The following is a 13605-nucleotide window of genomic DNA, read 5'->3' as shown; positions in this document are numbered from 1 at the left end:
GAGGGAATTCTTCTGAGATGTGACATGTCTATGTATAAAAATAAAGGATTATATAAGTTCCTGTGTTGGTTAATTTTAATAATAGCACTAATAATAATAAACTGTTTTCCTTAAAATCTTATGAAAAGAACAGTGACTTTTTAACTTTTTGCTAAGTAGTTATTAATTACTGATTATTAATTTGCATATTAACACAATTCCAAGTTAAATATCCATATTGTACTATTTACCCAGGCTTAATTCTTGTTTTTTCTAAAAAAAGACACTGTCTTCACAAAGAAAATAATTCAAATTAACCAGCCATGCCCTACAAATGTAAATACAAGTGATACTGAATAAGTATTGATTAAAATAAAAAGCACTTTAAAAAAACAGCATTAAATCTTACCAACTCCAGAGGTTATTGATTCTGCATCAATGTCACTAGCTCTCTTTCTTGCCACTTCAGCTAGTGCCAATTCGCCCTTTTCTAGTGCAAGGTAATGGATGTCCTTTGGAAATAAAGCAAGATAAAAGATTAATCCAAAATGTATCTTAGTCAAGTTACAAAGGAGATTTTGAAAGAAAGAACTTACTGTTCTTTCAAAACAGTAACAAAAATAGATTACAAAACAGACATGGCTGATGATAAAATACAAAAATTTTGTATTTTAATTTTCTCAGTTTTCTAATACAAGCAAATTTTCTTGAATTGGAAATCATAGCTATAACTAGTGGCAGTTATTTAAATAAATTAAGTCTTTAGGGAAAAAAACAAGCTTTTAAATCCAATGTTTGATGTACTTAGTTTTGTCAGGGAATAAAAATCTTAGTGGCTATTTTCTTTAATGAAATTTTACTATCTGAGATAGCTTCTTCAAAATTCAATTGTTCATTATGATAAGCATTTTATAAGGAATACTATTGTACAAATTTGTCTCTGATATTTATGTGTCTGGCACATGTTACTTTATTAATATTATTAACACTACTATCATCTTGAACTTATTCAGTCAACAAATAATCAGTGCCTATTAAGTTGTGAAAAGAGAGATCAATTACAATACTGTTTCTCAACAAGCTTTCAGCCCAGTAGGGAGAAAGACAACTGTAAACAACAGTTAGTAACATAGTGTAATAGGTTTTATGGCAGAGTTAAGAATGGTGTAGAACCAAAGAGGAGGAACTGATCCTTGATCTGCATCTTGAAGGATAAATAAGAGTTATAGTAGAAGGGAAAATGGAGAAAAGGCAACAGAAAATGAATGATACCTGGTGCACATACATAGAGAAGCTTGAGAAAACACAGTTCTATCAAGCAATGGCAGGTCTTTCAATACGGAAGGAATGTTGGTTGTGTGGGAGAATGCAGTGGAAAATAATTCTAAAGAAGTAGACAGAGCCACTAAAAAGGACTTTGAACTCTTTTTGGTACACAGGGTGACTGTTGGAATGAGAATTTTATTGCAATAAAAATGGAAAAAGAACATGAACAACAAGTTTTCAATGATGAAATATAAATGGCCTATAATCATGAAAAGGTATTTCACTGTCCTAATGTTCAAAGTTGAAAAAATGTAATTTCAAACTGGACAGATTTTTTAAAGTTATTACTTACTGGTTGCAAAATTTGGGGGGAAACAGGCACTTATTACATTTACTGGGAATATAGACTTTACAGAGCAGGGGTCAGTAAACTATGGCCTATAAGCCAAATATAGCCTGCCTTTTGTACAGCCCTTGAGTAAAGAACGGTGTTTACCTAGCATAATGCCCTCCAGGTCCATTCATGTTGCTGCAAATGGCAAAATTTCACTCTTACTTATGGCTGAGTAGTATTCCAGTGTGTGTGTGTGTGTGTGTGTGTGTGTGCTTTTTTTTATGACTTTTTTTTTTTCAGCTGCGTTGGGTCTTCGCTGCTGCGCGTGGGCTTTCTCTAGTTGCAGCGAGCGGGGGCTACTCTGCGTTGCAGTGCATGGGCTTCTCATTGTGGTGGCTTCTCTTATTGCGGAGCATGGGCTCTAGGTGCCCGGGCTTCAGTAGTTGTGGCTCAAGGGCTCTAGAGCACAGTCTCAGTAGTTGTGGCACACGGGCTTAGTTGCTCTGCGGCATGTGGGATCTCCCCGGACCAGGGCTCGAACCCATGTCTCCTGCATTGGCAGGGAGATTCTTAACCACTGGACCACCAGGGAAGCCTGATATGTACCACAATCTTCCTTATCCACTCATCTGTTGATGGACACTTAGGTTGCTTCCATATCTTGGCAAATGTAAATAATGTTGCTATGAACACTGGGGTGCATGTATCTCTTCGAATTAGTGCTTTTGTTTTTTTCACATATACACTCAGGCGTGGAATTCCTGGGTCATATGGTAGTTCTACTTTTAGTTTTCTGAGAAACCTCCATACTGTTTTCCACAGTGGCTGCGCCAGTCTACATTCTCACCAACAGTGTATGAAGGTTCCCTGTTTTCTACATCCTTGCCAACATTTGTCATTTATGTTCTCTTTGATGACAGCCATTCTGACAGGTGTGAGGTGATATCTCATTGTAGTTTTGATTTGCATTTCCCTGATGATTAGTGATGATGAGCATCTTTTCATGTGCCTGTTAGCCATCTGCATTTCCTCTTTGGAAAAATGTCTATTCAGTTCTTCTGCCCATTTTGTTAACCAGGTTGTTTGTTTTTTGATGATTAGTTGTATGAACTATTTATATATTTTGGATATTGACCCCTTATCATATTGTTTGCAAGTATTTTCTCCCATTCAGTAGGTTTTTTGGTTTTGTCATTATGCTAAGTGAAATAAGTCAGACAGAGAAAGACAAGTACTGTATGATATCACATGTGGAATCTAAAAAATACAACAAACTAGTGAATATAACAGAAAAGAAGCAGACTCACAGATATAAAGAGCAAACCAGTAGAGAGGGAAGAAAGGGCATTATAGGCATAAGGGATTAAGAGGTACAAATTATTAGGTATAAATTAAGCTACAAGGGTATATTGTATAACACAGGGAATATAGCAAATATTTTATAACTATAAATGGAGTATAACCTTTAAAAATTGTGAATTGCTATATTGTACACCTGTATATATAATACCGTACTCATCTATACTTCAATTTTAAAAGAAAATGGTGTTTACATTTTTAAATGGTTGGAAGAACTGTGCTCAACCACTCAACTCTGAATGGCTTTGGAATTACCTTATGCTGAAGACTTGAAAGTGTTTCAATCTGAAACTATTAAAAGCAAAACAGTACTTATATGTGAAACTTATATTGTGATAAAGTCATTTCAGTGAGAACGTTGTTTGACTTGCAAGTAATAGGCTGTGTTACAGGCTGTGTTATACACTTCCTGCACTGTCAAAAGTTAAAAAAAGAAGTGAGATCTCCATTCATATACAAATTCCCAGCAATGTATTTCAGTCCACAGCAGCATTTTTCAACCTTGATACAAGTGCAAAGATAATGTCCATATTCCAATGTTGCAATTAAGGAACTTTAATAGGAAGTAATTAATTTGCAATGTAGTAACATGTTAAAAGGCAGTCTAGCCTTTAGCTAATAGAATTGTAAAAATGCCTTCTGATCGGTGAATATGTGCAATTAAACCATACGCTCATGGATTGATATCAGTATTTGGCAGTACTTATCTACGAGGAAAGAAATTTGCAAAGTTGAAATACATAAAATCTCATCATAGATCAGTATTCACAGATGAACATTTGCAACAGATTTTGTTGTTAAGGAAAACCACCTTTCAACCCTTATTAAGAGAAATGTTATCCCTCCACAAAAGAATTCCATTATTCACATCTGTAGAACTTTATTATGAAAACTGTACTCAATTAATAGATTTTTAATTTTATCAATAAAGATTTGTGGAAATTTGTTTTCTATCATACTCAATTATTACATTTAAAATTTTATCAATAAAAATCTATGGAAATTTGTTTTCTCAAGTACCTAAATAATAACCTCAATTTTTCCTTTTGGCCCACAAGCTTATAATATTTGCTGTTTGGTCCTTTATGGAAAAAGTTTGATGATTCCATATTTTAGTAATACATCAGAATTCAAATTTGCATACATATACTTTTGGAAAATCTTCTTAAGGAAATGATGTGACCAATCTTATGTCCAAGATTGGTGATGACAGCAATACTTTTTTTTTTTTTTGAGACTATCTTTTTTTATTTTTGGCTGCACCATGCAGCATGTGGCATCCTAGTTCCCCAACCAGGGATTGAACCCAGGCCCTCGGCAGTGAAAGCATGCAGTCCTAACCACTGGAACACCAGGGAATTCCTGACAGCAGTACTTACAACGATAAAAAATCAGAAGCAACTTAAATGTATATCAATTGAAAAAATCATGTTGATTTTCTTTTTTAATCCAAGAGTGGCATGATACTTTCATAATAGATCCTTATATTCAATGAAGAAATTAGCAGTAATTTAAAAATATATATACTCCGGTATTCAGTTTGCTAGTGTTTTATTTAATACTTTTGCATTTATGTTTTTTTTTTACTGAGGTATAGTTGCTGTACAGTATTATATAAGTGCGTCTGTGTTCTTAAGAAATTCTATCACTTTACTTGCACTTGACTGCTAACAAGCCCTCAACTAGTATCAAAGTTATACTAGCCTTACAAATAAGCTAAGGCAGCTTTTTTTCCTATCTTCTTGTCTCTGGCAAAATTTATATGTGATTCTTCACTGAAAATAAGCAAAAGATATACAATGCATTTAAGAAGAAATTACCACCCATTACTGAGTGACGTAAATGAACACCTGATTAAAATACAGATATACACCTGCTTATGGCTGAAAAGATTATACATCATAAAGATATCAATTCTGACCCCAAATAATCTGTAAAATTCAGTGGAATTCCAATCAAAATCCCTTAATATTTTTCATGGAACTTGACAAGTTGATCTTAAAATTCATATGTGAAAGTAAATGGTCAAGAATATCTAAGACTTATTCTAGTTAACATTAAGACTATATAATAGCACTAGTATATAGGCATATAAATCAGTGAAAAAGAAAGTTACCCATAAAAAATATCAGTTTTTTTGTGAGTTACTAATGTTAGTATTTTATGTTTAACAGTGATGTAAGTGTTGGCTATGAGATCTGTGGTCCACAAATTATTTCTGGAACATATTCTCTCTCTCTCATTCTTAATTCTGTGATTTCTACTCTTAATTTTTTAACTGTTACAGGGAATTTGGGGTCATTAATTTCAAGAAGGTAATAAGGCTTAACAGTTCTTGAGTTGATATTATATCTGTACCATGAAGGTTTTCATTTCTGTGGACCTTCTCACTATTCATATATATGAATGTAGTTTTTAGTAAAATGCAGTAGAGAGTATATTTCTGTAACTCCATACCTCTCAGTTTGAGACAGTTCATGCATGAATCTTTACAGTGTGATAAAAGACATCTAGTATCTAGTATCTATATCACCCCCCCCCCAATTGGCTATCCTCTGGATACATTTATTTTTTAACTTTTAGATAGTTTTAGTGTTTCAATTTAGTTTAAATGTTGGATATATACAGTTAAATATGTTCATATACCCCTGGGAAATGGTCATATTCTAAATAAGTCAAGAAAGTAAAAGCCACTTGGCTTTGTATTTCATTTTCATGTCTTTTACTTGATTAGGACAGCACATACAAGAATACAGGACATGCAGTAAAGCTGGTTGAGACTAAGGCTAAGGTACTGTTAAATGATATATTAAATACACTGCAAGAGACCACTACTGGGAAAGTCATGCCCTTCTCATCTTGACTTTAAATTTAATTAATACTTATTAATCAAAAATTATTCCACAAATAATTATGGAGTGTTTACTACGTGCCAGATGCAGAGGTAAATTTACTACAAAGTTTATAAAGCATAAGCTTCTCTGCCTCTTATTTGTACATATCCTTCCCAGTACCTACTTTTGTACTTGAAATGTTAAATTTTTTTTTTAACTTTCTTTTTTAAATTGAAGTATAGTGGATTTACAATATTATAATATTTTCAGGTGTATAGCATAGTGATTCAGTATTTTTATAGATTATACTCCATTTAAAGTTATTATAAAATAATGGCTATATTTCCCTGTGCTGTACAGTATATCCTTGTTGCTTATCTTTTTTATACATAGAGGTTTGTATATCTTAATCCTATACCCCTATCTTGACCCTCCCACCCTTCTGTCTCCCCACTGGTACCATTAGTTTGTTTTCTATATCTGTGAGTCTTATCCTGTTTTGTTATATATATTTATTTTTTATATTCCATATCTAAGTGATAATATACAGTATTTGTCTTTCTATGACTTATTTTACTAAGCATAATATTCTCTAGGTCAATTAAATTATTTTTCTTCAGAAGTATAAGTTTCAGGCCCCATAAAACATGTATCTACCCCCTGATGACCATCCATCAAGGTTTTCACATACTAGTGAACTGTGTTACCATACCATACTTAGATGTTTAGAATCACGTGTCTCGGAGGCACATGGCACAAGGAGACATTGTAAGTTGTACAGTCCTTTTTTGTTTCCTTGGTCTCTTTTTGGAGAGTTATTGTATAAGATTAAAATGGCATGTAATGGGTCTAAAGGGATAACATAGATGACAATAGATCTGAAAAGTGTCATATTGATAAATCCCAACCTTTACTGCCACCCAATCAGGATTACCTAGTTATGAATGGTTTTATTATAAAAGTGTTACTAATGTGGAAGCAAGTTTTCAGAAAAATATTCAGAAGAATGAACTATTTAGTTTCTGTCATTCTCAGCGACAATTTTTAATTTACTGTTTGCCAAACTGACTTATATTAGTAACATCTTTTAGCACTATTAAGTGAAATTGGCTTCCACTGAACAAAAGATGACAAACACTGAGAGTCTTTGGCTATGATCCATGTTTAAAAATTGACACATATTCTCTCTGTATCATCTAAGATCTGGAATAAAAGACTTGTTATTCCTGGGAGCTCATTACCTTTCACAGGTGGTATTTAATGTACTACTATAATGAATATGCAGATTTACAACAAAAAGCATTTAAAGCTAAGGAGTCCCTGGTGGTCCAGTGTTAGGACTCGATGCTTTCACTGCTGAGGGCCCGGAATCAGTCCCTGGTTGGGGAACTAAGATTGTGCAAGCCGTGCAGCAAAACCAAAAAAAAAAAAAAAATATTCAAAGCTAAAAAAAAATCCTGAGTAGATTTTCATCTTGAAATCATACTTTGGACTAGTCACTGACAGATAAGTTTAACTATTATAATGTATTGATGTTGTTATAACCTTTTCTAATTTTTGTTAGGCTTCTGGGGATTGATAGGTTTGTATGAGATAACAGAAGCACTTACAAAGACATGCAACAGCTTCTACACATTTAAGACTACCATGTTCTGGCCCTCCCTGCTATAATATTTTACTTAGTTCAAATCAGTTGATAATATAAATTTTAAATTCATTAACTACAAGCTTTGCAGCTTTAAGCCTTGTCCAAAACTGCTTTCAGAACATTTAATTTCATGCTGCTTTATTTCAAGTAAAGTAAAATGTTGATACACTTCTCTTTGTACTTATTCAAAATAGCATTTCTTTTCATAGGACAAATCTGGTTAATAAGAAGTTTTAAGAATTAGGAATAAAATATTTCTGATAATGTGTTAATATTTTAGAAATATCATATTTGTAGATTTGAGGGAAAAGTAACTTTCAAGATAAGGAAGTCTATGAAATAATTTATCTCATAAGTTACATTAATAATATAAATTTTAGTAATCAGTTCTTAATGTCTACATAAGTATCTACATAAATAATCTTTTTTATATAAGAACAATGAATAATTATTTTAAATGTGAAAATATATGTAAAGAATTTAGATTTTGTTACCAAATGGAGAATTTACTTGGAATGACACTTATTTTCATGTTAGAATAAGTTTTTAAGTTTTTAATTCATAAATAAAACCTACTGCTTTTTTTAGGAGTTATATTTTTGGCTTGTTTGAATTTTGTCCTTGGAGCTACTGGTTTATTTAAATTCATCTATTTTAATCAATTCAAGTTTTTCATTTTATTCACATTAACTAAGTTTTCATGTTTATTGCACTGTTGTATATATTATCATACTTTTTAAAATTCTTCTGATCATTTTATATACTGCTATATAGAATGATCAGAGTTATTCCCAGGATATTATAACAAAATTAAGTTACTATATATAGAAAACCCTAAAGACTCACAAAACTACTGATAAATGAATTCAGCAAGGTAGCAGGATACAAGATTAACATACAGAAATCAGTAGAGTTTCTTTACACTAACAGTGAAATATCAGAACAGAATGTAAATAAACAATCCCTTTTAAAATCACATCTAAAAAAAAAAAACTTAGGAATAAACCTCACCAAGGAGGTGGAAGACTTACTTATATGCTGAGAACTACAAAACATTAGTAAAGGAAATTGAAGATGATTTAAAGAAATGGAAAGATATGCCATGCTCTAAGATTGGAAGAATTAAAATTGTTAAAATGACTATTCTACCCAAAGCAATCTACAGATTTAATGCAATCCCTATCAAATTACCCATGACATTTATCACAGAACTAGAACAAATAATCCTCAAATTTATATGGAAACATAAAAGACCCAGAATTGCCAAAGCAATCCTGAGGAAGAATAACCCTCCCAGACTTCAGACAATACTACAAAGCTAGAGTAATCAAAACAGTGTGATACTGGCACAAAAACAGACATATGGATCAATGGAACAGAATAGAGAGCCCAGAAATAGACCCACACACCTATGTTCAATTAATCTTCAAGAAAGGAGGCAAGAATATACAAATGGGAAGACACAGTCTCTTCAGCAAGTAGTTCTGGGAAAGTTGGACAGCTGCATGTAAATCAATGAAGTTAGAACACACCCTCACACTGTACACAAAAGTAAGTTCAAAGTGGCTTAAAGACTTAAATATAAGACATGACACCATAAAACTCCTAGAAGAGAACATAGGCACAACATTCTCTTACATAAATCACGCCAGTGTTTACTTAGGTCAGTCTCCCAAGGCAATAGAAATAAAAGCAAAAATAAACAAATGGGACCTAATCAAACTTCTAAGCTTTTGCACAGCAAAGGAAACCATAAACAAAACAAAAAGACAACCTACAGACTGGGAGAAGATATTTGCAAATGATGCAACCGACAAGGGCTTAATTTCCAAAATATATAAACAGTGCATACAATGCAATAACAAAAAAGCAAACAACCCAATCAAAAAATGGGCAGAAGACATAAACATTTCTCTAAGGAAGCCCAACAGGCACATGGCCAACAGGCACATGAAAAGATGCTCATCATTGCTGATTATCAGAGAAATGCAAATCGAAACTGCAATGAGGTACCACCTCACACCAGTCAGAATGGCCATAATTAAAAAGTCTACAAATCATAAATGATGGAGAGGATGGGGAGAAAAGGGAACCCTCTTACACTGTTGGTAGGAATGTAAATTGGTACAGCCACTATGGAGAACAGTATGGAGGTTCCTTAAAAAACTAAAAATTGAGGTACCATATGATCCAGCAATCCCACTCCTGGGCATATACCCAGACAAAACTATAATTAGGAAATATACATGCACCCCCTATGTTCATAACAGCACTATTTACAATAGTCAAGATATGGACATAATCTAAATGTCCATCGATAGATGAATGGGTAAAGAAGATGTGATATATGTATACGTACGTGTATGTGTATATATATATTTACACACACACACACACACACACACACACACACAATGGAATATTACTCAGCCATGAAAAACAATGAAATAATGCCATTTGCAGCAACATGGATGGATCTGGAGATTATCAAACTAAATGAAGTAAGTCAGAGAGAGAAAGACAAATACCATATGATGCCACTTTATGTGGAATCTAAAATATGACACAAAAGAACAAATCTATGAAACAGACTTACAGACATAGAGAACAGAACTGTGGTTGCCAAGGGGTGGGGGGGAGGAAAGGATTGAGAGTGTGAGATTAGCAGATTCAAACTATTATATATAGGATGGATAAAGAACAAGGTCCTACTGTATAGCACAGGGAACTATATTCAATATCTTGTGATAAACCATAATGGAAAAGAATATGAATAAGAATATATGTATAACTGAATCACTTTGCTGTACAGCAGAAATTAACACAACATTGTAAACCAACTATGCTTCAATAAAATTAAGAAAAAACAAAAAACCATCAAGTTGCCAAACAATGTTTTAATATGCTACTAAAACACTAAAACAGAAGTTTTATTTAAAAACAGGGATATAGATGAATATATATGCATCTTTAGTTTTATATATATATACACTATATATATATACTATATATATAGTATATATATATAGTGTGTGTGTGTGTGTGTGTATATATATATATATATATATATATATATATATGTACTATAAATGAAGGATAAAACCGAAAGTGATGACCTCACTTTTGGTGAGAAGGACTAAGAAGATGTGACCCTAACCAGGAGAAAAAATGGTCACTTGAAACAGACCCAAATGCACTAATGGTTTACAGGAAACACAGGAGACAGAGGAACATATTAATAAGCACTCCAAAGATATGAGGTTGGCACATGTCAAAATATGAGAAACTCTATACGGCAAATGGTTCAGTTTATTCAACAGCAAAACTGCAAAACAAGTGGGGAAAAGAGAGAAAGCTGGAAGTCAGATTAAAATAAACCACTGAGGGACTTTACTGGTGGCGCAGTGGTTAAGAATCCACCTTCTAGTGCAGGGCACATGGGTTCAATCCCTGGTCCGGGAAGATCCCACATGTGGTGGAGCAACTAAGCCCATGTGCCACAACTACTGAAGCCTGCGGGCCTAGAGCCCATGTTCCGCAACAAGAGAAGCCACCACAACGAGAAACCCGCGCACCACGACGAAGAGTAGCCCCAGCTCACTGCAACTGGAGAAAGCCCACGTGCAGTAACAAAGACCCAACACAGCCAAAAAATATATATATAAATAAATAAATAAATAAATAAAATTTTAAATAAATACAAAAAAGAAAAAAAATAGACTTTAAACCACTGAGACACATCAACCAAATGTAACGTTGGACCTGGTTGATCCTGAGATACAACTACCTTTTAGATTTTTTAAAATAAATACTTCTGGAGATAACAGAGAAATCTGAACATCAATTGGATTATTTGATGATATTAAGAAACTAAGGGTATAACTGATTCACTTTGTTATAAAGCAGAAACTAACACACCATTGTAAAGCAATTATACCCCAATAAAGATGTTAAAAAAAAAAAAAAAAAAGAAAGAAACTAAGGGGAGAGACTTCCCTGGTGGTCCAGTGGTTAAGAATCTGCCCTGCAATGCAGTGGATGCCGGTTCCATCCCTGGTTGGGGAACTAGGATCCCACATGCCACAGGGCAGCTAAGCCTGCGCGCCACAATTAGAGAGCCTGCGTGCTGCAACGAGAAAGCCGACGCACTCTGGAGCTTGCACACCACAACTACAGAGCCCACTCACTCTGGAGCCCGTGAGCCACAACTACTAAGCCTGCGTGCCACAACTAGAGAGAAGCCTGTGTACTGCAACAAAAGATCCTGCGTGCTGCACCTAAGACCTGATGCAGCCAATAAATAAATAAAATAAGAAACTAAGAGGGATTTCTTTAGATTTAATAATAGTATTGTGATGATGTTTCTTTAAAAAAAACAACAACAAAACTTCTCTTTCAGAGATATATAATGAAGCATTTAAAGTAAAATAATACGTTGCTTCAAAATAATCCAAAATGGGATGTAGGGTGGTTGGAAATATAAATGAAAACTGTTTGGTCATGTATAGGTACTTGTTGAAGTTAGGTGATTGGTATATGGCAGTTCATTATTTTATTCCCTCTGTTTTTTATCCATGATAAAAATAAATTCAAAACAAAATTAATAGTATCCTTCTCTTTAAAAACAAATTTCCTTTGCCGTAGTTATGTCCTTTTCAATCCTAGTTTGTGTGTGTGTGTGTTTGTCTTCTTTTTCTAAGCCTTGATGATATTTTTCTAAACTATTATCTTACAGGTCTTTTCTAGAAAATGGCTTTGATTTTATTGAGAAATTCTACTTTAAAAAATTTAATTCTTTTATCTTCATTCATTTCATTTCTCTACATTCTTTGGATTTATTTGTCTTTGTTCTCTTGAGATGAAAGCACAGGTCATTTATTTTCAATCTTTTAAAAAAAATAATGAATTTAAGGCTATGAAATTTCTTCTGAGTATTACTGCTTTGGCTGCAAGCCACAGACCTTGATATGTAATATTTTCATTGCCATTAAGTTACAATTTCCACTTTGAGATCACCTTTAGCCAAAGAGTTATTAATAAGTATGTTGTTAAATTTGGGGGCACATGTTATTTTTTATCAGGGTGATCTTTTTTTAAAAATTTTATTTATTTATTTTTGGCTGCGTTGGGTCTTCACTGCTGTGCACGGGCCTTCTCTAGTTGTGGTGAACGGGGGCTACTCTTTGTTGTGGTGCACAGGCTTCTCATTGCAGTGGCTTCTCTTGTGGAGCATGGGCTCTAGGCACGTGGGCTCAGTAGCTGTGACTTGTGGGCTCTAGAGTGCAGGCCCAGTAGTTGTGGTACACAGGCTTAGTTGCTCTGTGGCATGTGGGATCTTCCCGGACCAGGCCTCCAACCCATGTCCCCTGCACTTGCAGGTGGATTCTTTTTTTTTTTTTTTTGCGGTACACAGGCCTCTCACTGCTGTGGCCTCTCCCATTGAGGAGCGCAGGCTCCGGACGCGCAGGCTCAGCGGCCATGGCTCACGGGCCCAGTCGCTCCGCAACATGTGGCATCTTCCCGGACCAGGGCACGAACCCGTGTCCTCTGCATCGGCAGGCGGACTCTCAACCACTGCACCACCAGGGAAGCCCTGGCAGGTGGATTCTTAACCACTGCACCACCAGGGAAGTCCTGGGGTGATCTTTTTATAGTTAGTTTTTACTTTTACTGCACAGAAGTCACTGAATATGATTTCTGTGGTAGAAATATGTGGAATATGTTGATATTTCCTTGGTGGCTTAGATATGATTATTTAAAATGACTTTATTAATAATATGCATTCTTTAATATGTTTAATAATATGTTTATTAAACATATCTTCATTAGGTCAAGTTTTCTAATTATGTTCTTAAAATCCTTAATATCCTTACTGTCTTTTTCCTTCTCAGTGTATGGTTTTCAGAGAAGGGTGTGCTAACATCTTGCACTTTGTGGATTTTTCAACTTTTCCTTGAAGGTTTTTTTTTTTTAGAATATATTTTGGAGCTCTGTAGTTAAATGAATAGTGCTATCTCTATTTGATGGATTATTTCTATGATTATCAACTATGTTATTATAAAGGATCTCTCTCTATTAGTTATCAATTGCTGCACAACAAATTACCCCCAAAGTTAGTAGCTTAAAACAATAAACATCAATTATACCATAATTTCTGAGGGTCAGGAATCCAAGAAGACTTAACT

General features: G+C 34.1%; 1 protein-coding gene across 14 annotated transcripts in view; it reads right to left on the bottom strand.

The window, feature by feature from the left end:
- The window catches only part of WDPCP (WD repeat containing planar cell polarity effector), a 384215-nt gene that overhangs the window by 143846 nt on the left and 226764 nt on the right, over positions 1–13605 (bottom strand). For 9 of the 14 annotated variants that reach the window (XM_073791318.1, XM_033838711.2, XM_073791319.1 and 6 more), the window contains one exon: positions 389–491. In XM_073791318.1, the coding sequence (XP_073647419.1) occupies positions 389–491 (103 nt within the window). Of the gene's footprint in view, positions 1–388; positions 492–13605 lie in introns of those variants that run through there. The other 5 variants (XM_073791321.1, XM_073791322.1, XM_073791320.1 and 2 more) reach the window with 2 other exon arrangements.

This window comes from Tursiops truncatus, chromosome 14, assembly GCF_011762595.2.
Source record: "Tursiops truncatus isolate mTurTru1 chromosome 14, mTurTru1.mat.Y, whole genome shotgun sequence".
In the NCBI taxonomy this organism is placed as follows: domain Eukaryota; kingdom Metazoa; phylum Chordata; class Mammalia; order Artiodactyla; family Delphinidae; genus Tursiops; species Tursiops truncatus.
Note: the sequence above shows the minus strand (reverse complement) of the source record. Positions and strands in the feature narration are given on the sequence as shown.